Source organism: Pelecanus crispus, chromosome 11, assembly GCF_030463565.1.
Source record: "Pelecanus crispus isolate bPelCri1 chromosome 11, bPelCri1.pri, whole genome shotgun sequence".
NCBI lineage: Eukaryota > Metazoa > Chordata > Aves > Pelecaniformes > Pelecanidae > Pelecanus > Pelecanus crispus.
In genome coordinates, this window is record NC_134653.1 from 32,416,004 (window position 1) to 32,437,987 (window position 21,984).

At 52.1% G+C, this 21,984-nt stretch overlaps 2 protein-coding genes across 2 annotated transcripts; one reads left to right on the plus strand and one right to left on the minus strand.

The window, feature by feature from the left end:
• Window positions 1–1,007: 1,007 nt before the first annotated feature.
• CAMKK2 (calcium/calmodulin dependent protein kinase kinase 2) lies at window positions 1,008–10,502 on the plus strand. The gene is made up of 16 exons (XM_075719288.1): window positions 1,008–1,445; window positions 2,204–2,251; window positions 2,706–2,759; window positions 2,918–2,969; window positions 3,065–3,198; window positions 3,834–3,870; window positions 4,690–4,711; window positions 5,004–5,092; window positions 5,334–5,533; window positions 5,622–5,675; window positions 6,146–6,219; window positions 6,787–6,874; window positions 7,121–7,216; window positions 7,772–7,900; window positions 9,880–9,980; window positions 10,371–10,502. The coding sequence occupies exons 1-16, from the start codon at window positions 1,008–1,010 to the stop codon at window positions 10,441–10,443; spliced, it is 1,689 nt and encodes a 562-aa protein (XP_075575403.1). The 3' UTR covers window positions 10,444–10,502.
• Window positions 10,503–15,228: 4,726 nt separating this feature from the next.
• On the minus strand, window positions 15,229–21,713 carry LOC104025157 (P2X purinoceptor 4). The gene is made up of 12 exons (XM_075719289.1): window positions 21,583–21,713; window positions 20,683–20,830; window positions 19,583–19,654; window positions 19,416–19,488; window positions 18,831–18,927; window positions 18,565–18,645; window positions 18,320–18,461; window positions 17,846–17,982; window positions 16,295–16,388; window positions 16,141–16,206; window positions 15,955–16,050; window positions 15,229–15,261 (listed from the first exon to the last, which is right to left on the minus strand). Exons 1-12 carry the CDS (start codon window positions 21,711–21,713, stop codon window positions 15,229–15,231), a joined length of 1,170 nt encoding a protein of 389 aa, XP_075575404.1.
• Between the last annotated feature and the right edge of the window lie 271 nt (window positions 21,714–21,984).

A 21,984-nucleotide genomic window follows, 5' to 3' on the forward strand; every position in this document is an offset into this window, starting at 1 on the left:
CGGGCTGATTCAGAGTGGTTGTGCTGCGGAAACTTCAATGGAGATGAGTGGAGCTAATTTTAACCGTCCGCCTCGCCGAGGTGTGGGAACCAGGCAGAAAAACGCCTCAAACCTTGTTCCTGCTTCTGGGCTGTTTGTTTCGGGATATTTTTTTTCGCTCGCTTCTGCGGCAAGTCATTAACCTAGAAATTAAAACCAGCACCGGTGTCGCGGCAGGGAAGAGCGATGGTTTACAACCAAACAACCATCGAGCTGCCCTGGCTGCTGCGGGGTGCCCGGCATGTGTGAATTACCCCATTTTCTCACCTTTTAAAATGATTATTTAATTTTTTTTTTTTTTTTTTTTTTTTTAAAGTACTTCATTGCTAACAGAATTGTTTTCTCATTTATCCCAAGGTTCAGGAACCTGATTTTTGCACAGAAGGCAGTAGGGAACTCGGGGCAAGGAAGAGAAATTGCTGGCAATGACGGGCTGTGGGAGGAGGCAGTGAGCCGGGGCGGGGGGCTGATCCTGCACCCCGCGCTTGGTAAGCAGGTCCACGTGCCCGTGAATTGCTTCGTTTGGGGGGTGTTTGGCAGAGATTTGCCCTCTCTGACCGCGGGATCGAGCAGTAAAGCAAGGAACCGAGTGGTATTTATGCAGGCGTAGTGCAGGGCCTGATCCTGCCCCTGTGAAATACCTGTTTTGGGGTATTTCTGTAGCAGAGATGGTGGGGTGGTTATGCCCTGGAGGTGTTTAAATAAAGGGGGTGGAAGGAGCAGCCTGGGAGCTGGGGCTGGCCCCTGCCTGCGGTCTGCCACGTGGCAGGGCGGGGGCACGGTCCCGGTGCCATCCTGCACCCCTGCCCTTGGCTTTACCATCCCCTATGGGATGAATACATTAATCTGTAGAGCAACGACCGGCGGGAGGAAATCCCGCTTTGCGGGGGAGCCCGGCTGAGCCGCCCTGTGATTGCAGGTGTGCCTCCCCGTCGCAGCGTGGCTGGGATGAGGCCGTCGGTCGCACCATGCCATCATGCGTCCCCGGCAGCTCGCCCACCCCGTGGCCCCTCTGCCGTGACGGAGGCTGCGGCCGCCGAGCGCCCGGGCCACCGCGGGACCCCCCGCCGCTGAGCCCCCGCCGCCGCGGCATGGCCTCGCTCATCGTGGTGACCGAGTACGACGCGACGGGGAGCGCGAATGAGGAGGAGGAGATGAACGCGCCCGGCGGCGAGGGTTTTGGGGACGGCCGGGAGCCAAGGGCGAAGCTGCACCTCTCCAGCCGAAAGCTCTCCCTGCAGGAAAGGTCGCAGCCTGCCCGCTCGCCCGGGAGCAGCGATGGCACCAGCGAACGCTTCATCTACCCGTCCCTCCCTTACTCTCCGGTGACGTCCCCGCACTCCTCCCCGCGGCTGCCGCGGCGGCCAACGGTGGAGTCAAACCGCGTGTCCATCACGGGACTGCAGGTGAGTGGGGACGAACGCTGCCTCCGCGGTTCTCCTACCCCTGTTCTGTTTCCCCCCTCCGTGGCATTGCTTCTCGCTTGGTTTCTCGGGATGAAACCCTGCAGCACGTCCGCAGATGCGGGGCGGGAGGTGGTGGGACACCCTGCTCCATCCTGGGCTGTGGGAACAGCCCTCGGGGAGGTGGGACCCAGCAGCTCGCAGCGTTTTGTGCCTTTTGCAGACGCTGCCAGCTCTCACGGCTGCGTTTTGGGGGAGCTGGCGGTGTGCCGCGATCTTCTTTTTCTTTCCCTTAAAAATAAAAAAAAAAAAAAAAAAAAAGAGAGATCCGCTCAGATCTACAGAGAAAATAGCCCTGCCTGCCCCCAGCCTGCCGGTGCTGACAGAAAACGGGCAGCAAGCGGCTGCTTTGCCTGTAAGAAATAAAAATATTCGTCGCCGGTGTTAAACCCCGCCCGGGGCTCTCCTGGCTGCGGATCCCCAGCACCGCCCGCCTGTCCTGCGCTCTCGTTCCACGTGAGCGGGCAATATTGCCTGCCCGGCCATTAACATTTGCAATTAGCCATCTATAAACACGCCGACGCGTGGCTGGGCGGCTGGCGTTCACGGCTCGTGAATCAAAGCTGCCCAGCCCCGAGCAGGTGCCCGGGCAGAGCAGAACAGGGCGTGAGTTTGCAAAGTTTCGCTGGAGATTTAAAAGGAAGAGAGCAAATGCGAGCGGTTTCGTGGCTCGTGTCGGACCCCCCCCTCTCTCCCCGCAGGACTGTGTGCAGCTCAACCAGTACAAGCTGAAGGACGAGATCGGGAAGGTGAATATTGGCCGGGTTTGGGGTGGGACGGGGGGATTTGGGGCGAGAGGGCGCTGGGCTCGCTTTTGCTGTCGAGCTGGTGAGATGGCAATTTCAGCCGCTCACCACAGCAACTCGGCCAGCTCCTCGCTGCGACGCCGTTCTCTTCATCTTAAAGGTCTTTTCCAGCCTAAACGATTTTATGATTCTATGATCCTGGGTGGTGCCAATTGAATGGTTTCTATTTTTTTCAATTATTATTAATTTTCCCCATTCCCCCTCCCTCCCGCGAAATGGGGCATTTGAAGCTTTTTTTTGCTGGCGGTGTGGTGCCAGCCCATGCGTCCCATTACCCCCAGCATCGCCCACCAGCTCTGTGATCCCGGTGGGGCCGGGTTTGCAGAGGAGCCTGGAGCCCGGTTTGGTGCTGTGGGGTTTTTTTTGGACCGGTTCTCATGGCTGTGCCCCTCTCTAGGGCTCCTACGGGGTGGTGAAGCTGGCCTACAATGAGGATGATAACACCTACTATGTGAGTAGCACGCATCCCCAGAGCCCGCAGCGAGGTGGACGGGATGGGGGACGGGGACGGGGACAGATCCTCTCCGCTGACTCCCTACGCAGCTCCGTGCCAGCCCCATTTTATCCTCGATTTGCCCCAAATCCCACATTTTTTTTCCCCTCTTGCAGGCAATGAAGGTTCTCTCCAAAAAGAAGCTGATGAGACAGGCAGGCTTCCCCCGTAAGTGGTGCAAAATGGTGGGAGGGTGGGAGATGATCTGGGGATGCTGGGGGCTCGTTCCCAACCGGACATCCCGTTCTTTGCCTTTCCCGCAGGTCGTCCGCCGCCCCGCGGGGCCAAAGCTGCCTCCGAGGGCTGCCTGCAGCCCAAAGGGCCCATCGAACAGGTCTACCAGGAGATCGCCATCCTGAAGAAGCTGGACCACCCCAACGTGGTGAAGCTGGTGGAGGTGAGCACCAGCCAGCCCCTTCCCGAAACCCACCCCGAGCGTGAAGGAGCCTGGATGCTGCGGGGATGGGCTACACGTTGGCTTGGGTGGAGGGGAGCGACCGCAGAGGGGCTGGGATGGCCATGGCACGTCCTGCCTACGGGAGACTTGTGTTTTCCCTGGTTTAAAAGGTTTTTTTTATTCCCACCTCCCAAATGAGGATTTTTTTTCTTCCCTGCCCAGAAAGGAAAATGCAGAAAAATGTTGCTTCCTTGGAGAAAACAAGTGCTCAGATGGGTTTTGGGGAGGAATTGGTGTTTCTGCAGGTTCTGCGGTGCAGCTGCCCTGCCCTCCGCCCACTGACTGTATGATACGGGCCAAAAATCAAGAATTAAGGATGTGCAGGCTGGAGTTTATTTGGCTTATGAGTCAGATGATGCTTCCTGTGTGTTTTAAATATTTACTTCCTTGAAGTACAGCTATATCTCTGTCCTCTTTTTTTTTTTTTCTCCCACCCCTTGTGGGTAGAAGCTCGGAGATTAGCAGACCATGCTAATGGTGCAGATTTGAGATGGCCACTAAATAAAAAAATCACAGTGCTTAATTTGCAAGGTTTTTTTGGTACTGTTTAATTTCCTTTCTGCTTCTTTTGGCAGGTCCTGGATGACCCCAGTGAGGACCACCTGTACATGGGTAACTGTCCACTGCCCTGCAGTGCTCGTGGGGTGTCAGGGAGGTTGGGGTTTGCCAGGACAAAGGGTTTCCCCCACGTTTTGGGGTGGCTGCGTGGGGGGTTGGGTCTCTTCTCTGGAGCGGGTATGGCCTGGATGTGCTGGAGGAGCAAATCCCCTTTAATGGTCAGAGCAAGCAGGATCCAGTCTGGGTTCAGAAAGGAGACAGGAGTGCTTTATAGCACTTTGTAGGCTCTAATTGGAGATCAGGGCATGCTTTGCCATGAGATGTACCAGCATTTATGTTCTCAGCTCTGAAGCCGGGCTTCTAGAAAGCAACTTTGTCTCCTTGGCTTTGAGAACAAGGCACGTGTTAATTATCCATGGTGCAAACGAGCTCCTTCCCAACCTGTCTTGCAGACTGCAGTGGTTTGCTCGATGTAACTACACATGCTTCTGGAGGAGGCATTTCTTTTCCATCATTTATGTTCAGCCCATACTAGGGGAGCAGCGATGCCTTCATGGCCGAGCGCAGAGGTTTGCTTGGGGCATGGGCTCGGCCCTGGTTTTGCAGGCAAATGGAGGGCTTCAGTGTGCCGTGCGGAGCGCACTTCATGGTGCTGAAGCTGCAGCACTGAGAAGGCAGTTGGCAGCGTTCCCTTAACTGAAAATGGAAGCAACCAAAATGCCATGTGCCTTGCATAAGATGGCATCTCTTTTTTGAAAAAAATACTGGTTTTAGAATTTTTGTCATTGAAATAATTGCTTTTTTGCTGAGACTGTGCTCGCAGGAGATCTAAACTGTAAGTGATCCGTAATCACCTTCTCTTTTGTGTTTCAGTGTTTGAACTGGTGAAGCAAGGGTGAGTATTGAATTCCAGATTTAAACCTACTAAAGCATGAATGTGAGACGGGTTTGCGGGTGGCACAGCTCGGCCACCTGAGGCAGGCGCAGGATGCAGAGGCGATGGGGAGGTTTGTGGTGGGTGCCCTACAGGTTTGGGTAGCATCTCCCCAACCCACCTACAGTTGTGTACAACCCCTACGTGCTTGCATTTGGGGCCGCATGCTGCTGCCAGCCGGCAGCAAAGCCTCTGGGACCTGTTTCAGTGCATCCGGATGGGGAACAAGCTCCATTCTCTGTTGCCTTTGCAGCCCCGTGATGGAAATCCCAACCTTGAAACCTCTCAGCGAGGACCAGGCTCGGTTCTACTTCCAGGATCTGATCAAGGGCATTGAATACTGTGAGTGTCTGTGCAAAAAGGGTGGGATTTCTTATTTTTATTTTTCTCTAAACACCTGGACCTGGACTTTCTGCTGCTGTACGGTGCCGTTTCTGGTGGCTCATGCTGCTGCAGAGGGGTTCTTGAAGCTGGGGCTGGTCATGGTGTTAGCAGAAAGGCTTACAGCCATGCAGGGGCTTCGTGGCTCTTTTGCTGCAGACCAGCGCTGCCGCTGAATCGCTTGTTTTTCCTTCGGCTGCAGTGCACTATCAAAAGATAATCCACCGGGATATTAAGCCTTCCAACCTCCTTGTGGGGGAAGATGGGCACATCAAGATTGCTGACTTTGGAGTGAGCAACGAGTTCAAGGGAGCCGATGCCCTCTTAACCAACACGGTGGGCACCCCTGCCTTCATGGCCCCAGAGACGCTCTCAGAAACCAGGAAAATCTTCTCCGGAAAGGTATTTAATAGCAATTTGAGGGGTTTTGGACTAATCTTTGTTGCACGCCATCTGTTGCAGATCTAACTATGCTTTCTTTGCTCTGCAGGCTTTGGATGTCTGGGCCATGGGGATCACGCTGTACTGCTTCGTGTTTGGGCAGGTAATGAGATTGATTTTTCAGCGCTGTCGGTGGTCCGGGGGGGTTTGGCGTGTGCCTCCCATGTGCCAGGTGCATCGTGGGATTTGCACCCTGCACCCCTGTTCAAGCATTTGGGTATTGCCAAAGGGAGACGGAGATGTGTGGGTGGAAATGGGAAATCTCTGCCTGTCTGTGGGATGGGTGCAGCCAAAAAGAGCCATGTTTCTCTTTTTCCCTGGGGAAAAAATTCTGTGCCTGGCCAGATTTTTTAGGAAAGGAGCTGTTGTGGTAATTTGGTCATTTTTAGTCAAATGTTATTTTCACTGCGTTTAAAAGAAGACATTGATATAGTAGGAAATCTAGTTTTTCCCTATAACTGGCTCCTTACCCTCCTTCAAACCCTATGAGATCCCAGTGCTCAACTGGCTGCCCCACTGCTGCTTCTTAACAGAGGTTGTTGCTTTTATCATTGCTCTTTTTCTTCACGGTAGTGCCCTTTTATGGATGAAAGGATCCTGAGTTTACACAATAAAATCAAGACCCAGATGTTGGAGTTCCCAGACCAGTAAGTACTCAAAAAAAAAAAAAAAAAATCCCAACCCCTCAGCCCTTATTTTAAAGCTTGCTTGAGCCATTTCTCAGGAACTGCCTGGGTGGGGCTGGCCCTGCTCCGCTGCAGTTTTGTAAAACTCGGGCTCTGAGCCCTTCTGTTGGCCCTCGGCCCTGGAAAACTGCTTTGCATTAAATGTGAAGGCAACATCTCCTGGTTTGCAGTTGCCAAAGAAGGAGCGATTGAAGTTGCAGAGGCGTTTGAGGGAGCGGATTAACCTCTGCAGTTGCTGCCTCTTGGGTTTTAGCCTGGGTGGAGTTGGTGTCAGGCTCTCCTAGCCCTGTACATGTGGGATCATGCTTTGGATTGCCCAAGAAGGGGATATTTTGCTTCCCTGGGGAGTTTAGAGAGGAGGGGCTGTGTGGCACCTGGGTGCACGAGTACCTGGAGCTGCATCCCTGCCAGGGCTGGGGTGCAGCCCCAATCTGCCCAGGAAGGCCCACAGCAGCTGGCACTGGGGTGAAGAAGGGAGGCAGCATCCATCCCCTTCCCCATCTCATCTCTCCCCTCTCCTTTCCCCAGGCCAGAAGTTACAGACTTCTTGAAGGATTTGATTACACGGATGCTGGATAAAAATCCTGAATCTAGGATTTCGGTCCCAGAAATCAAGGTACTGACCCAACCCCCTGGTGTTGGCTGTGGCTTCACTTCTGTTGGGTTCTCCTTGCTTGGCTTTTTTTGGGAGTCAGTTTGATCGCGCCAGGCTAGGTCCTCCCCCTGTGCCCAGGGCCCCTGGGCAGGTAAGTCCCAGCTCCTTCCCCTGCTCCGGGACTTGCTCAGCTTTGGGACCTTTGGTGCCTACAGAAGTCGCAGGCAAAAGGAAATCCCCTGAGTACAGTATTCCCTCTGCTACCAGGAAAGTACTGTGCAACAGCCTTTCGCAGGAGATTTCTGTTCCTCCGCCCCTGCAGGAACCTGGAAGGGGCGAGAAGCTGAGAAAATGGAGACTAAGGTAGGGGGAAAGGATTGCGGGGGAATTGCTGAACCGTTTTGTGCTCCTCCTGCAGCTGCCCAAGACACCAGGTGTGTGGGCAAGGAGAAGGAGGGATTTCTGCCTTCTGTCATGGATTAATTCAGGTCCAAGACTAGGGCTCGGTGGGTTTTCCCATCACTACTGCTCATACGTGTGGTCTGGAATAAATCGCTCCTGCCTCTTGGCACTGTCTCATCTGTAAGATGAGGGTGAAAATAGGTCTTCTTCCCTAAAACCCGCTGAGATGCCCGGTGCTGTAGGTCACCCAGGTTATTGCTCGGTTGCGTAGATGGGGCCAGCGCTGGCTCCAGATGAGCTGCGCAGCGGCATTTTCTGCTCCGGGCTGAGCCGTTCCCAGCGGCGCCGGGGTGAGCTGGCTCGCCAGTGAGATGGCACGTCTCTCCCCTGCGCCCTGGTATTTCAGGAGCACGTAGGGGCCGTAGCTTGGGCGGAGAGATGCGTTTGCCAGGCTTGTGTTGTTTGAGTTACGAAAAAGAGGAAATCATTCCTGACAGGCTGTGTTATTAATTGAAGTTGCACCCTTGGGTCACCAAGAACGGAGTGGAGCTGCTGCCCACGGAGGATGAGAACTGCACCCTCGTCGAGGTGACGGAGGAGGAGGTGGAGAATTCGGTCAAGCATATCCCCAGCCTGGCCACTGTGGTGAGTACGAGGGAGGCGATGGTTTGCGGGCACACACCGGCGCCCACGCTGCCTCCCGGGGCGGTCCCGAGCAGCTGGAGGTTGCTGCTGAAGGGCAAAAGTGTTGGGCAGGATTAGAGCAAAGATCTTCCCTCTCTGAGAAACAAGCGCTGCAAGACAGGGTGTCAGCATCTCGCTGGAGGCAGCTGTACCCCGCGGTGCGGGTGAGTGTTTCAGAGCACTCCCAAAGCGACCCATCAGCGGGTTGCTGGTCTCCACGCTTGATCTGGCTGCCTCAACATAGCTGTATTTGCTCGGGGCAAAAAGAGCATCTGGTCCAGGACCTGCCCGTGGCTGGGAGTGGGTGTTTTGGCCAGGCACAAGGAGCTCCTGCCCTGCTCTGCCCGTCCGGCCGTAGGGGCTGTGGGAGCTTCCCGGGATGGAGATTTTATCTGGGCCACGGCATGCACCAGCCCCCGCCTGGAGCTATTCTTGGTGAATTCATCTCATCTCTTTTCAAGCTTATATTTTTATTCTCTGCAACCCGCTGTGGCGGTGAGAACCACAGTGTAACCCTGCCCTGTGTGGAAAGTGAAATCCTTTTGGGTTTTGAACCTAATGATTACTTTGGGTGCCTGCTAGCCCTTTTGCTAGGAGAAACAGTGAGCGACCATTTGCAGTTCGCTGGTGTGGCGTTATCTGCCTGTAGACACCCAGGCTGCGATTTTTTTTGAAGTACAGGTCTCCCTTTGAAGCCACTCTTCCATCTGGTGGCTGTGCCCACATCTGGCTCCGTTTCTGGAGCTCTGTCCCGCTTCGGTACCCTGCAGAAGTCTCTTAACTGCAGATACGTTAACATGCAAATGTGCCTTGCGCTGCTCAAGCTGAAAAAGCAGATCTTGCTCTAAAGAGATCACCATTGATAGGGGGGTTTCCCCCCTTTCTCCTGTTCGGAGGTGACTTGCTGCGATGCGGCGGAGGATGGCTCAGTGCTCCCAGCCCCGTTGAAAATCCAGGGCTGTTTAGCACAGCTCAGGGCAAATGAGCTTTTACTGCAACTCTTGCTTCTTAAATAACGTACCGCCTCCAGGCAGATCTTGTATTTTCCCATTTGCATTTGTTCTTCAAAATTACCCTCCGGTACCTGATCTTTGTGCATCCAGCTGCGGGCGTTAACGCTCGAGTATGAGATTCACGTGGCTTTGACTCTCATATAAAATGCCTTCCCCCACGGGACCCCGCTGGCATGCGCATTTCAGACATGCAAGGGCTCTCGGTGCAGCGTGGTGAGCAGATAAATAAGGCACCGAGGGACGAGAAGCAATAATCAAATGAAGCCAGGGGTCCCCAGAGTGGGATGCACGTGCTGAGGCAGGGTCCAGTGCTGCTCATGTTGTTCTCTGCTCCCACCGGCAAAATAAGTTGGGGGATGCCTGGGAAGAACTCCGATGCTTGCTCTGTTCCCGGCAGTCTCCAATTGCAGCTGATGCTGGGTAACTTTGTATTTTGCAGCCAAAGCTAGACAAACAGCCAATTTTTCAGCCTGCTTTTGGTAAACGTTACGGCAAAATCATGCCGGTTCCTTCCTTCACCTCTCCCTTTCCAATGAATTCTTCTGCCAGGTAATCGCAGGGAATTGGGAATTGCAGATACTGGATGCAGTAGTCAGTAAAACTTACTTCTGGGGGGAGAAAATCCTCCCAGACTTGGCTTTGCTCTCCTTTCCAGCTTCTCACACCTAGTGCGGCTCCCCGCTGCACGTTCAGTTGTTGCACCGTGGGTTTCAGACGAGGATACAGCCCCTGTATTAAGCAGCTGGAGACTTGTAAACATGCTTCCTTCTTTTTTTTTTTTTCTTTTTTTTTTCTTTTTTTTTTAAAAAGAGAACTTTGACTTGTTTTCACTAGTTTTCTTAATTACTTAGGCATGAGGGTTGGATGTTCCTGTTGCTCTTGAATGAAAGAAAAGCGTCCCTGATGAACTCCAATCTGGTCTTGCAGATCTTGGTTAAAACGATGATCCGGAAGCGATCCTTTGGGAACCCGTTCGAGGGGAGCAGGAGGGAAGAGCGGTCGTTGTCTGCCCCTGGGAACCTGCTGCCGTAAGTCTCATCGCCTCGCCTCGGCCCGAAAGGATGTTTGCAGCTTGTCTTGTGCTCTGGAAGTCGCTGCAAAGCACAGGAGGAGAATTCGAGGAGTTGGGCTTTGACTCTTTCATGTGGGGCCATGACTGGGGTGTTCACACACCCTCTGTCTGACCTGCAGCTCCTTTGTGGGATTTTTTTATGACATGGTGTATCCTGCCCCTCTGATGGGCTGAAAAGCATCTTTTCCTGGCACTTCCAGCCTGTTACAGGGGAGCTGGGGGGAGACCACACGTGCTCAGGGCCCCACAGGTCCTGTGGCGGGGAAGGGGCAGGTGCTGGTGTCTCATCATCTGCTTTGCCTTTTTCCGAGTTGCTCGGCAACTGTTTTATTTCCTTTTAAAGCAGGAAACAAGGCAGTGAAGATAATCTGAAATGCAACGACTTGCCCAACGTGGGAGAGGAAGAGCTTCTTTCGTGAACATCGACTTTATGGTTCTGTTGAGCAACTTGGTCTGGGGCGCGTTATTAAAGCGTGCAGCTGAGGATGAGTGACATTAACAGAGCCTACACCAAACACAGCATGACATGGCGCGATTTCAGTATAATGCTGGATGTAGAGCTTACATAGCAGCACGTTATAAGACATCCGACTACTTGTCATAAACATTGAACATCTCCGATCACTTGGACTGCTGACTTCCTGTGGGAAAGGTGCTGGCTGATAGCAGAGAGGTGAGATACCGTGTTGAGCAGCAACAGTGCTTTGCAAAAAAAAAAGAAAAGCAGTCCAACAAAAATGCATTTGGAACTGCTTTTACCTGGTTTTAATGCCAAATAATTTCTGGGGACTAATGCCAGCGTCCCAGAGGTGTCGTATGCCCATCACATGGTGGGCACATGCAGAAGGGTGAAGCTTTTGCCAAGTGGCATACACAGCAGTAAAACTACACGTATGCACTTTGAGAGTTCACGACCTACCGGATATGTTGTTGCATCTATTTCTTGTCATTCTGGTTTGTTTTTAATTGACACCTTTTTAACTGCATGGGAACAAAGCAAAAAAAACCCCCACCTTTTCAGCTTTTTAAAGAATGCCTACCTTTGTGAGCCAAGTTGTATTAAACAGCATCTTCAGGATGTTCAGAAAGTGAGGCTAATTGCCGTCTAAGTTAATTAACGCCTTTCCTAAGGTCTTGGTGTGACTAGAGCTTGGTAAGTTGAGTATTCAGTGTATGAAAGGAAAACGGTATTTAAGGGCTTAAGTTCAGACTGAACTATTTTTGCTGCAGACATACGAGTGAACGGTGGTGTTTAGCTGAATGTTTGTTTTGAACAGCAGAGGAAGCACTAACAGTTTGTTTCTAAATCTTTTACTTGATCTAGGTAGATATATTATTAAATATGAAATTCAGGGTAAAATCCTTCACTTCCATGTACATTACATGGTTTACTACAATCAAAAATAATACAACTTATGCTATTTTTTAAGTATAGACTTAGGGCTTGCTTAGAATTTAAGATCTTGATGAAATACTTAGATTAGCTAGTACTTTTCAAAGAAACTTTTGTTTTTCCAAACTCTTAATCTGGATTTTGGGGCCAATGCTATGTATTTTTTGCAACTTCGTTACCAGTAATTTGTGAATGCCTGTGGCTCAGAGGCTTGTTAGTAAATTAAGTGTATACCTAATTCACGGATTGTTTCTTACGAAGAGCTCTTTCACCTTCAGTCAGATTACTCTGATTATTTTGTGGTGCTTGTAAAAAAATAATAATCTGTCGTGTGGTGGGAGAGGTTCTGACGTCCAGACTGACTTTCCCGAGTTCTCTGTGCTCGGACAAAGCTGGAGAATGGCAGAACGTGGGTGAGCTGGAGAAGAGTCAGGGTTTGCTTGGGGAAAGGGGTCACGGTAAGTACGGTTGTTTTGTGGATGGAGCGTTGGACTGGGGCGGGGGAAGGTCTGATCTCTTCTCAGTCTGATGTGGTTGTGTGACCTTGAATGAGGCATCTAAAGTTATGGTGTACCTGAAAGAGGGGGATGATTCGAATGTCCCAAGCATGGAAGGGACTGCTAAGGCGTAATTCTTTGCCCTGAGGAAGAAGGCACTAGGAGAGACCCAAGTATTTTTGGTTAACGGTAAGATCTCTGCCTGCTAACCCTGGCCACGGGTGCCCTGCCTTTAGGAAGTGACTGTCCCCTTGTCTTCCTTGATCTTGGGCACTGCAAGCAGCAGAACGCTGAGGTCCTTGGCCCTGCTGCAGTCGGACCTAGCCCGGTAATTCCTGGTTAGGCTGGGACTTTGTTAAAGTCGGCGTAGCGTTAGCAAGTGCGCAGGTGCCTACACAAACTGTCCCTCACATCTTTTGATCACTTGAAGCAATGCTCCCCCTAAATCGCAGTTTATTGCCGAAACATTGTGCTGCTGGCCTCTCCAAAGCCAGCGACGATGGTTCGTGGTTTAGGAGCAGTACTACGGAGTTTGGAGCCATAAGACACGCACTGTTTTCTTCCCATTTTAGTCCGAGGCTATGCCAAAGCCCTGCAGCTTCAGCTATGGGAAAAACCAAACAGGTAACTTGGGTGCCAGCACTATTACAGCTGCCTGCTCCTCCTTCCTAAACAGGACTTGTCATTGCGGAAATGCGTGCGAGCGGGCAGCTTGGTTCTCTAATCTTGTAAATGGACTTGTTCTGCGAAAAAAAAAAAAGGGGGGATCTGATTATTTATAGCTGATGCATAGTAATGTGTGTGGTGTGTTTTGTTAAAGGTGAGTTGTAGAGATGCTGTGTGCTGCGTATCTCCGGTGTGTGATTTGTCAGGTGCCTAGCGTGACAGTTTACATTACAAACAGGCTTGCCAGGTGCAACACAGCTTCTGAACAGAATAAGCTTTCCAGTTCCTTATTGGGCCTCAGATATGACCGTAGATCAGTGTCTCACGGCTACCACGGGCTTGGTTTGTAAACATCCTAAAGCTCAGCACTTCCCAAAGGATTGTCTCTGGTGCCAGCTTCGGTAGGGCTGCAGCGAAATGCACATTTCTGAAAGAAAGTCGATGTAGATTTTTTTTTTTTTTTAATCTTGTTGATTAGTTCTGTTGAAAGCATAAAGCGTGGCTGTGTAAGGAAGATCTATCTTGCATGACCTGTTAGAGAAGCTGTACTGTACATATAGATCTGCTCAGTTCCCTAGCTGCTGTTTCTTAGTAGTAAAGCTAGCTTTTTTTTTTTCTTATGGTGAAGTAAACATTTTGCTTGTGCCTTGGAACTGGGCTGTAGCTTGATTTCCCCAACTCCCTTCCTTTCAAGCAAGCCCAGTGCTGACTGTAGGCTTAATGCTGGGTACTAAGCCTTTTTGGCTCTGAAAGCACACAGGAAAGTGCTAAGGGGAAACCAGGCCTCTTGTCTTGAGTAGTTTTTCTCAGTGGTCCCCTCTTACCTATCAGGCAATCGATCTGTTTCTTTTCTAAGGGCCTGAGCTATTGCTGATTTTTATACTGTTTGTTTAATGACTGAGGCTTGTGTTTCACTCCTACCCCTTTATTATGCATTTAACTTTATCAGGTGTATCAAGTTTAAATACTGTGTATTTACCACTTTTAAATTATATTACCTAAGAAGAAAGAAAAAAAACAAAAAACAAAACCAACTAAATGTTTTTCCACACAGCTGTTCAAGCTTCTCTGTACAAGTTGAAATAAATGACATGCAACCAAACCCGGTTAGTTGATCATATGGAACCATTATCCTGTTTGACTGGTCTTTATCAATCTATGAGAGTTTGCTTTGGAAGAGGAGTCTGAAAGCACCCTCCAGTTTAGTGAATTTTGGTGCTCTACCATTACTGGGGATCTTGGGCTAGGATGAGACCACAGTGGCTCTAGCCCCTGCGCGATCCAAACTGAGCCATTCACATGCACAGCCTGGAGCGCCAGCTCTCGGAAAGGCACCGTTTGAGTTGTGACGCTCAGCTTAATGCTCAGCAGCAGGCAAATAAAGCATAAACTAAAAGGATACTGCTGTAGCAAACCCACCGTGCTGCTGGAAAAAGGCAGCGAAGCCCCAGCCAGGATGCTGGAGGTATGGAATAGGACCCAGGGCTCTGTAACACTAGAAAAGGTTCAGAAAAAGGGAAGAACTGTACCATGCGTGCCGGTGTGATCACAAGAGATGCTCAAGGCCATGTGCAGCTAAAAGCCAACAAATTCACTTAAGCCAAATTATGTAAAGCCATTAAATGCAGCAGCCCAGATAGTGGGTCTGGGGGTGGAAAGCATGGGAGGTCTGCCAGTTGGTACTAGCGTTTGGCTGAGGCCATGCTAGGCGAACCCACCCTGGCCTCTAACTGTCAAGTCTTTTCCCTTGGACAGGGTTTTAATGCAGCAGACACAGACAAGGTGTTAGGAGAAACAAGGTGGAGCAGAAGCTGTAGTTGCAATCAAGAGGCAAAGCAGACAGCAGCACTGGCTTTGATAGCTCTCCAGTAACAGTTGCGATCTGTGTAAAATGAAGACAGGTTACTTGCCCTAACCTTCACGGGCCCTGGGGAAAAATAAACCAGCAAAACCCAGCTTGCAGGACTCCCAAGAGGGCTGAGAGAGAGTAATATTTTATTAAAAAGAAAGAAAATTTTAAAGTAGTGCTACAAAATTAGACAAAACAGAAAAAAAAATAATCTGTAACCAGTAAGCCATTTACCATAACACAATGGAACCAGACACTGCTTTGTCACAGTCTGTGGCCACTGGAGCTTGGAGACACGATTAAATAGTAGGCACAGGCTCAGCTAAGCATCACAATCCTTCAGGGCAGGGAAAAGTGATTTGACAACAGCAAGGAGCTGCTCTCCCAAGGTTAGGCAACACCTGGCAGGGCCACGCTCACTGTAAGGAAGAATCTGCGCCTGTTCCCCTGTGCTCTCTGCTACCTGTGAGCTCAGGGAAAGGAGTGTCAAAATGAGCAGTCCCTGTCCCAGGCTTACCCAGTGCAGAGGGCCGGCATAAAAGCACAGTTCTCCCTATGTCCTTAGTGCAATTAACCTGGAAAGACAGCAGACAAGGAGCAGACCCAGTTCTTCTCTCTGGGGTTGGCTCCAGCCAGCAAAAGTAGTGAAGAGTAGTGAAGAAGGTCCCTTTCTCCAGTTTGTTCCCCCCTTCCTTCCAATGAAGAGGGGGTGGGTCTCATGGCAGGGTCAGAGGAACGTTCACAGCAGCAGTTCGCAGCAACAGTTCACAGCAGCAGTTGGTGCTGTAGCAGCAGGAGGTCAGGAGTTTGTTCCGTATGTCTCATTGACTCCCTGCAAGGATCAGAGATTAGAGTTCTCTGCCAGAAGACTCTTCTTTCTCCCCCTTCGTCTCCCATAAAACCCTCTGCACAGGCAAGCTACTCTTCGCTACTCAGACTTTGCATTTCCAGTGCCACAAGGCCTTTTGATTCAGAAATCCACTCTCTGCAGCAACACTTCCCACCAAGCACAGGGCTGCAGGGCTGAGCTCTACCCTCAGCACCTGTCAAGCAACCCCACTACCCCACTAAACCCTTCTACTGGCCAAACAGATCATTTGGAACCTGAAGGGAGGCGTAGCTGCGGCTGTCAGCATACCAGTCTCAGAAAATACCAACCCACTGGATGCAGCAGGAACCCCCAAAAGCCAAGAAGGAAGGATTTGATGGGGACAGAGCTGTTGTCTGCAGCTCTTGGAAGGCAAGTGCCAAGGACTGCAACCCAAAAAAGAGGTGTAGTGGGAGCATGAAAAGTTCTTGAACACACATTTCCCTCTCCAAGAGCGGTTGCCCAGGAAACATGACAATATTTGTTTCTAGTGCTCCTCCCTGCAACAGCTTTGAGGTAAAAATGAGCTTCTGTTTCCTCAGAGCTGTGGTTCAAAGTCCCTGTTTGATGTGGACTTTCTAAATCATGTTTCAGAATCTCTCCAGAGTCAGAAGAGGAAGCAACTTTGACTTCAACTCTGCCTTCACTGATGCTTACCCGTTCATAATCCTCCACATATTTGTATTTCTTCTCCCGATAGTAGTATTTCTTCTTCATGCAATACAGAACAACAATGTCACACAGCACTGTTGCCTAGTGGAGATTGAAAGAATTTAAGACAATGATTCTCAGAACTGAGGCACTAATCCAGAATCGAGTCCAAGTGCAGACAGTGTCACTTACCACACCGAACAGCGCTAAGCCAGAGCCGATGTTAATCATTGTAGGAATTATATCAAATTTTCCTGCCTAGAAGACAGTTATAAAAGGTGAATATGTTTTTCCGGCACCTCTGAAAGCTGTCACCACAAGATCCCCAGGAATTAAGTCACCCTACCTTTCCAAACACTATGATATCAAAGCGGATGCCATAAGCTTTGATAAGCGTCCGTGATTCAGTGCCATTGCTATCCTTGTAGTATTTCGCAAACCTGGAGAAAAGATAAGTCAGAGCTTAGCTGGAAGTTTTGAGGTTGCTTATGCGATCATGCAACATCCAGGTGTGTCCCCCATCCCAAGAGGATGGGTTGAACATTGGTACTTCCAGAGACAAGCCCCAAATGATGGAGGGGGATTTCATGCAGGCAAGCACATATAGGAGAAAAGCCCAGAACAGGCGAATTTAAGACAGCAGTTAGCACAGGCCAAATCAGGAAACTTGCAAAGCGTAGGAAGGGAAGAAAGTTAGCTTTAGTAGGGGAGCAGAAGGACAGACGGGAAGAAACTCAGCTACACAGGAGAAGCAGCCCCCTCAGCCAGAGGCAAGCAGGAGGCTGCAGGAGTGCAGGCAGCCACGAGAGGGCAGGGCCGGGAGCAGGCAGCGAGGGAGGCAGCAGGGCTCAGCCTGGCACACGGAGGCTGGTCCTTGTCCCGCACAATGTGACTCACAGGCAAATGCTAGGGAAAAGGGACGAGACCAAATAAGTGAGATCAGACTTACTCCGCCACATGGTTGACTAAGCCAGGAGGAAGCAGAGAAGGGGGTGGAAGAGAAGAGAAAGGATTGGTAAGGGGCTGTACCACGGTCTGGAATTAGCAAGAGCACTTCAGAACCCGCACCAGCTGCGCCGCGCTATCTCCAGCTGGTCTCGCCTGACACCCCAATACCTGCAGGCCCAGCACCTCCCGAGCACACGCCTGTGCTGTCTGCATGACAGCAGCTTCTCAGTGAATTCATTCAAGTTCCACCACAAGAGATCCCCTGTGCTAAGAGAGAGTTCGTGATCCTAGAAAAAAGCACAGCCCTGAGCCGTGTTTCCTCACGAGCAGGACTGTTGCGAGGATCTTGGCAAGGTGGCCAATCCATGTTATTATAGCTCTGAGCCCGTGTGCAAGCAGCTACCTGGCTCTGCGCTGGTGGTTTTCTTGGAGGTGCTGGACCTATCCATACTGGCCAGAATGTATATGTGGTAGCGTATGCCAGAAGGATACTTCTGGTGCAGATACGGTCTTCAACTGACAGAGCCGCTTCTAGAGGTTAGTTTTTCCCTCCTGCAGAGTGAAGGAGGTGCTTCTGTCTCCCACCCCCACACCCCAGCCCCCTCAAATCCTGCCCTATCAGCACACCCTGAAACAGTCAGTTCTCACATTGCCATGCCACGGGAGGCTGGCCCACACGGTCACCCAAATGCTGATGCAAACATGACTCAGACACTCTGACGCAGTCAGCGGAGCTTCATTCTCCTTCCCCCTCTGCTGTGGTTTGCACACAGTGAGGATCTGACCTGCTCTATGTTTTACAGCACCAGGGAAACTCTCCAGGTTTTACAGCACCACCGAAAGTCCAAGGACTACCCGCAACTGCCAGAGGAGTGCAGGCAGCCCGTAACACCGTGCCAGTGACGGACTGAGCCGCAGGGACACCAGCTGCCCTCCATAGCCACATTACCTGAAGTTGTAGCCAGGCGAGACGGTGTGGGCAGAGTCCCTGTTGTCGAGGCGCCGGAAGGAGTACTTTGGCACACAGTGGGAAGCAGCTCTGTCAAGGTTGCAGTCCCAGTTGATCTGCAGCGCCATGACTCCACCCTGCCAAGTGGAGGAGAGAAGGTGAGCAGTCCAAGTGCCCAGCCAGCCCAGCACTAGGCTCTCTGCTGACCAGGACCCTGATTTACAGGCCCTCATCCTAGTCCCAGTCCAACACACTTTCCCCCTGCTACAGAAGGACCTTGCGCATAACCCCACCCAAACAAGCCAAGGCCAAATATTTTTTAAGTAGAATTGACTCCGGTCCCTCTGGCCAGAGCAGCTCTCCATTCTGCAGCTACTCTGCATCCTGTGGCTCATGCCACAAGGCAGAGGTGGACAACCACCTACTGCTCCTCTTCTACACAGCTGAGGCCCAAGAGAAGGGTTTGTCAGATACCTCCACAGCCATTTCCTGGAAGTTCTGCCCTGCAGCTTCAACTATTTTCCCTAAACGAAAGATAGGGCAGAAGGGATCTGTCTGGGAGTCATAGATGCAGTTCTTGAGGTAGGTGGAGTTGATAGTGGGGAGGATGTTTCGCCTACAGGGGAACAGAGAGAGATCTGTTGCATCTTCTTCCACTCCTCCAGCTCCCCTTTACTGTCCAAGAGACCAGACAGCGCAATGCCCCACATGCTATTTACTTGCTGAAGTTGAACTTGGGGTACCAAATGTTGTTCTTCACCAGAACGGTGAAGTTCTCAGCTTCTCGCAGGAACGCTGGCCTACAAAACAATAGGAAAAGTAAGTAAGTTTCACTTATATTTTCACAAACAGGACTCTGCAGGGACCTTGGTGACCACCTCTTCACAGCTTTTTCCAATAGTACCTCATAGGGAGAAACATCAGCTGCATACTGCTAGCCTCCTCTCAGGAGGGCCACCACAGAGTAGGAAGACAGAGCACTCACTTGGGTATATGATAGTCTTCCTCCACAGGGCACCACGCAAAGATTTCACAGGTCTTAATGCTGCTGTTGTACGGTACACACTCCCCAGTCTGGATGCCTGGAAAGACATGTGAACGGAGGTACTACCAAGCAAAAATACAGAGGCAGTATTTGCCCTGTGACATCTCCTCACTCCGTAAAGTGAAAGCAATCTGCTCAGAGGTGAACTGCCAGCACCAAGACCCCCATTATCTTCCATTGCCATTTGTAGTGCAGTTTCAGAGAAAGTAGCATCAGGTCTGTTTCCCGCGTCAAATCCTCATCTACTTGAAATAGCGCTTCATGGATTCAAGGTCTTGACAAAGCCCTCACACTGTTTGCTAACCACCAAAGCACACATGTATCCAGCATCCACCCAAAACAGTCTAAGCCCATCTGGCCTCCCCCAGAAGAAAAAAATCTGAGCTTCCCTTTCAGTTCTCTTATGTCTGAGAAAATGAGAACAAGGAGACTGAAGTGAAATGCTGCTTCCTTTGCAGGAGGGAGAGCACAGCACAGAGGTATCACAACACAGACTGAAAGGAGCTCTTGCAGCAGGCTTCTTACCATTGCTGTGGGTGCTGACATATCCTGGAACACAGTTATTCTTCACCTTGCACTCTGTTTTATCATCTGGAAGCTGGAGAGGAACAATAATTACACTAAACTCTACGAACTCTCTCCCCCACACTCCCACCCACCCAAGGGAGGATTAAAGCAGATCCTGTACCTACCTCTGGGCAGCGGCCTTGGTGCTGGTTCAGTGTGAGTATCACATTGGTCATGACAAACACAGTGTTCTCCTCCTGAACATGCAAAACAAGAAGGACATTTAAGAGCGACAGTCTGCAAAGAATATCCAAGGCACTGCCCCAAATGTCTTTGTTGACAGAGCCCAGGTGGCCCCGCAGAGAGGACTTGCTTTGGACAGTGCTGGTAGGGCACTGAAGGAGCAGATTCCTGCAGGTATCGCCTGATGCCGCTGCCTTTAGGCAGAGGAAGGGCTGTAGTGCTAGTAACCCTTTCTATTCTCCCACTTGGCCCAAATTTCCTCATTCACGTTATGAAAACAGAGAGCACACAACTCCTCAAGGGAGTTGCAAGGCAGGAGCAGAAATAAAGCTTCAGCTGCAAGTCTGAGCACAACTCCCGTTCTTTTTTTTGCAATATATCCATTAGAAAATCACCGGTCCTGGTTTGTTTCTCCAGGGAGCACCACTTCCATTATTTTCAGATCTGTACAATTCAGGATCTGCTGTTTGCTTCTGCTCTACTGATATGTCAATATGATCACTCAGCCAAAATCTGGCTACACCTGTCACTTTTTTCTGCACCACAACTCATGCAGACAGAGTGACCCACGATTAGCAGCTTGGCCGTGCCTGCCAATCCCCGAAAGCCACCACATGTTGCCCACGCAGCGCAGACTCCCACAGATGCAGTCAATCAGTAACTACAGCGATACCTCCTGTTCAGTTCCGGATCAAGTGACTTGCAGGCTATTCCCAGGGTTTCTGCCAACAAGTTAGCTTAGATGTTTGCTTTAGAAAGCAGTAAAAAAGAGGACATGTGGTTATTGTTGCAACCTTTTCCTGAAGCCTGCAAAATTCTCCCTCCTATACAAGCACACACAGAGACACGCTTTTCTTGAAACAAGCTTCCTCAGGGCTAGCGGTGCAGGCGCGCAGCATGATCTGCAACAAAGCAAAGCCGCTTCATTCCCTCGTATCAAGGCCACGTTAGAGCCGAAGCTGCTCCAGACCTCAGCGGACTTTGGCAGAGCAGCAGCTGTTCGTTAGAAAACCCTCCCTCTGCACGCGAAAGCGCTCGGTACCTGAGGAGGGATGACATAGTCAGCTACATCCCAGATCCTGGCTCCCAAGGCGGATGTGTTTGTCAGCGTTACTCCTTTCACCTTTATGGTTACAGAACTGACCACAGAGTCCGTTTCCTGGTAGCCCTTCTCCCACACAAAGACCCAGCTGGAGGAGAAGGATTGCAAGAAAGAAACAACAAAAAAACCGATAAACACCATAAACCAGCACAGGGGATTTCTCCTTTTTTCATGTGACACCTGAAAGGGCCAGTCCAGAGAGTTTCACGGCGCTTCCCTACAAGAGGGTCGCAGGACTAGCAATCTCCCTTCTGACTTTTTTTTAAGAGTGGTTTGGCAGGGTGTCATTAGCGCTCTTAGGCACCCCCCGCCGGGGGAATGACGCCCGCCCGCCGGGCCGGGCTCGGCCCCTGAGGGGCCCCGTCCTGCCTGCAGCTGCCTCTGCGCCGCCCCACCGCCCCGGTTAAGGCCTCCCGGGGAAGCCGCCCCACCGCCCCGGTTAAGGCCTCCCGGGGAAGCCGCCCCACCGCCCCGGTTAAGGCCGCCCGGTGAAGCTGCCCCCCCGCCCGCTCGTCACCTCCCGCTGCCGCCACCCACGACGGCTGCCGCGGCCGAGCTCCCCTCAGCCCCGCGGCGGGCGTTCCCGCCGCCCCGGCCCGGCCCGCGCCTCCCTGACAGGAAAGGGGGTCCCTGAGAGGGGGTCCCGGCAGCCGGGAGCTGAGGGAGGCGGCCGGCTCCCGCCCCTCAGCCCCACGCTCCCGGCGAGGAGCTGCCCTTCCTCCCTCACGGCAGCCGCCTCCCCCCGCCGCCTACAGCCGCGGCGGGGCTGCCGGCTTCCCCCCAGCGCAGCCCGGCGGGGAGGGGACCCCGGCCGGCGGCGGGGCCCGGCCGCCCGCTCACCCGATCACGTAGGCGAGGATGGCGAGCTGCACCCCGCGGTTGATGAGCCCCACTTTGCGGCTCCGGATCAGCACGATGCGGGGGGTGTCGTACTCGAAGAGGAAGCTGCGGAACGCCCCGCACGACACCATGCTGGCGGCGGCCTGGAAGGGCGGCTGGGAGCCCCCCGCACGCCCGGGCAGCGGCTACCGCGGCCCCGCGGAGCCACAGCGCCCCGAGCAGCCCGGAGAGCGCTCCCGCAGCCCCGGGGCTTGTGCCGGCCCGGGCCCTTGATCGCCGGCCCCCTCCCCGCCAGCTGCGGGCCGCCTCCCAGCCGCCCGCCCTGCCCGCGGCCGAGGAGGGGGCAGCGGCTGCCCGGGGCCGCCGCGGCCGAAGAGGGGGCAGAGGCTGCCCGGGGCCGCC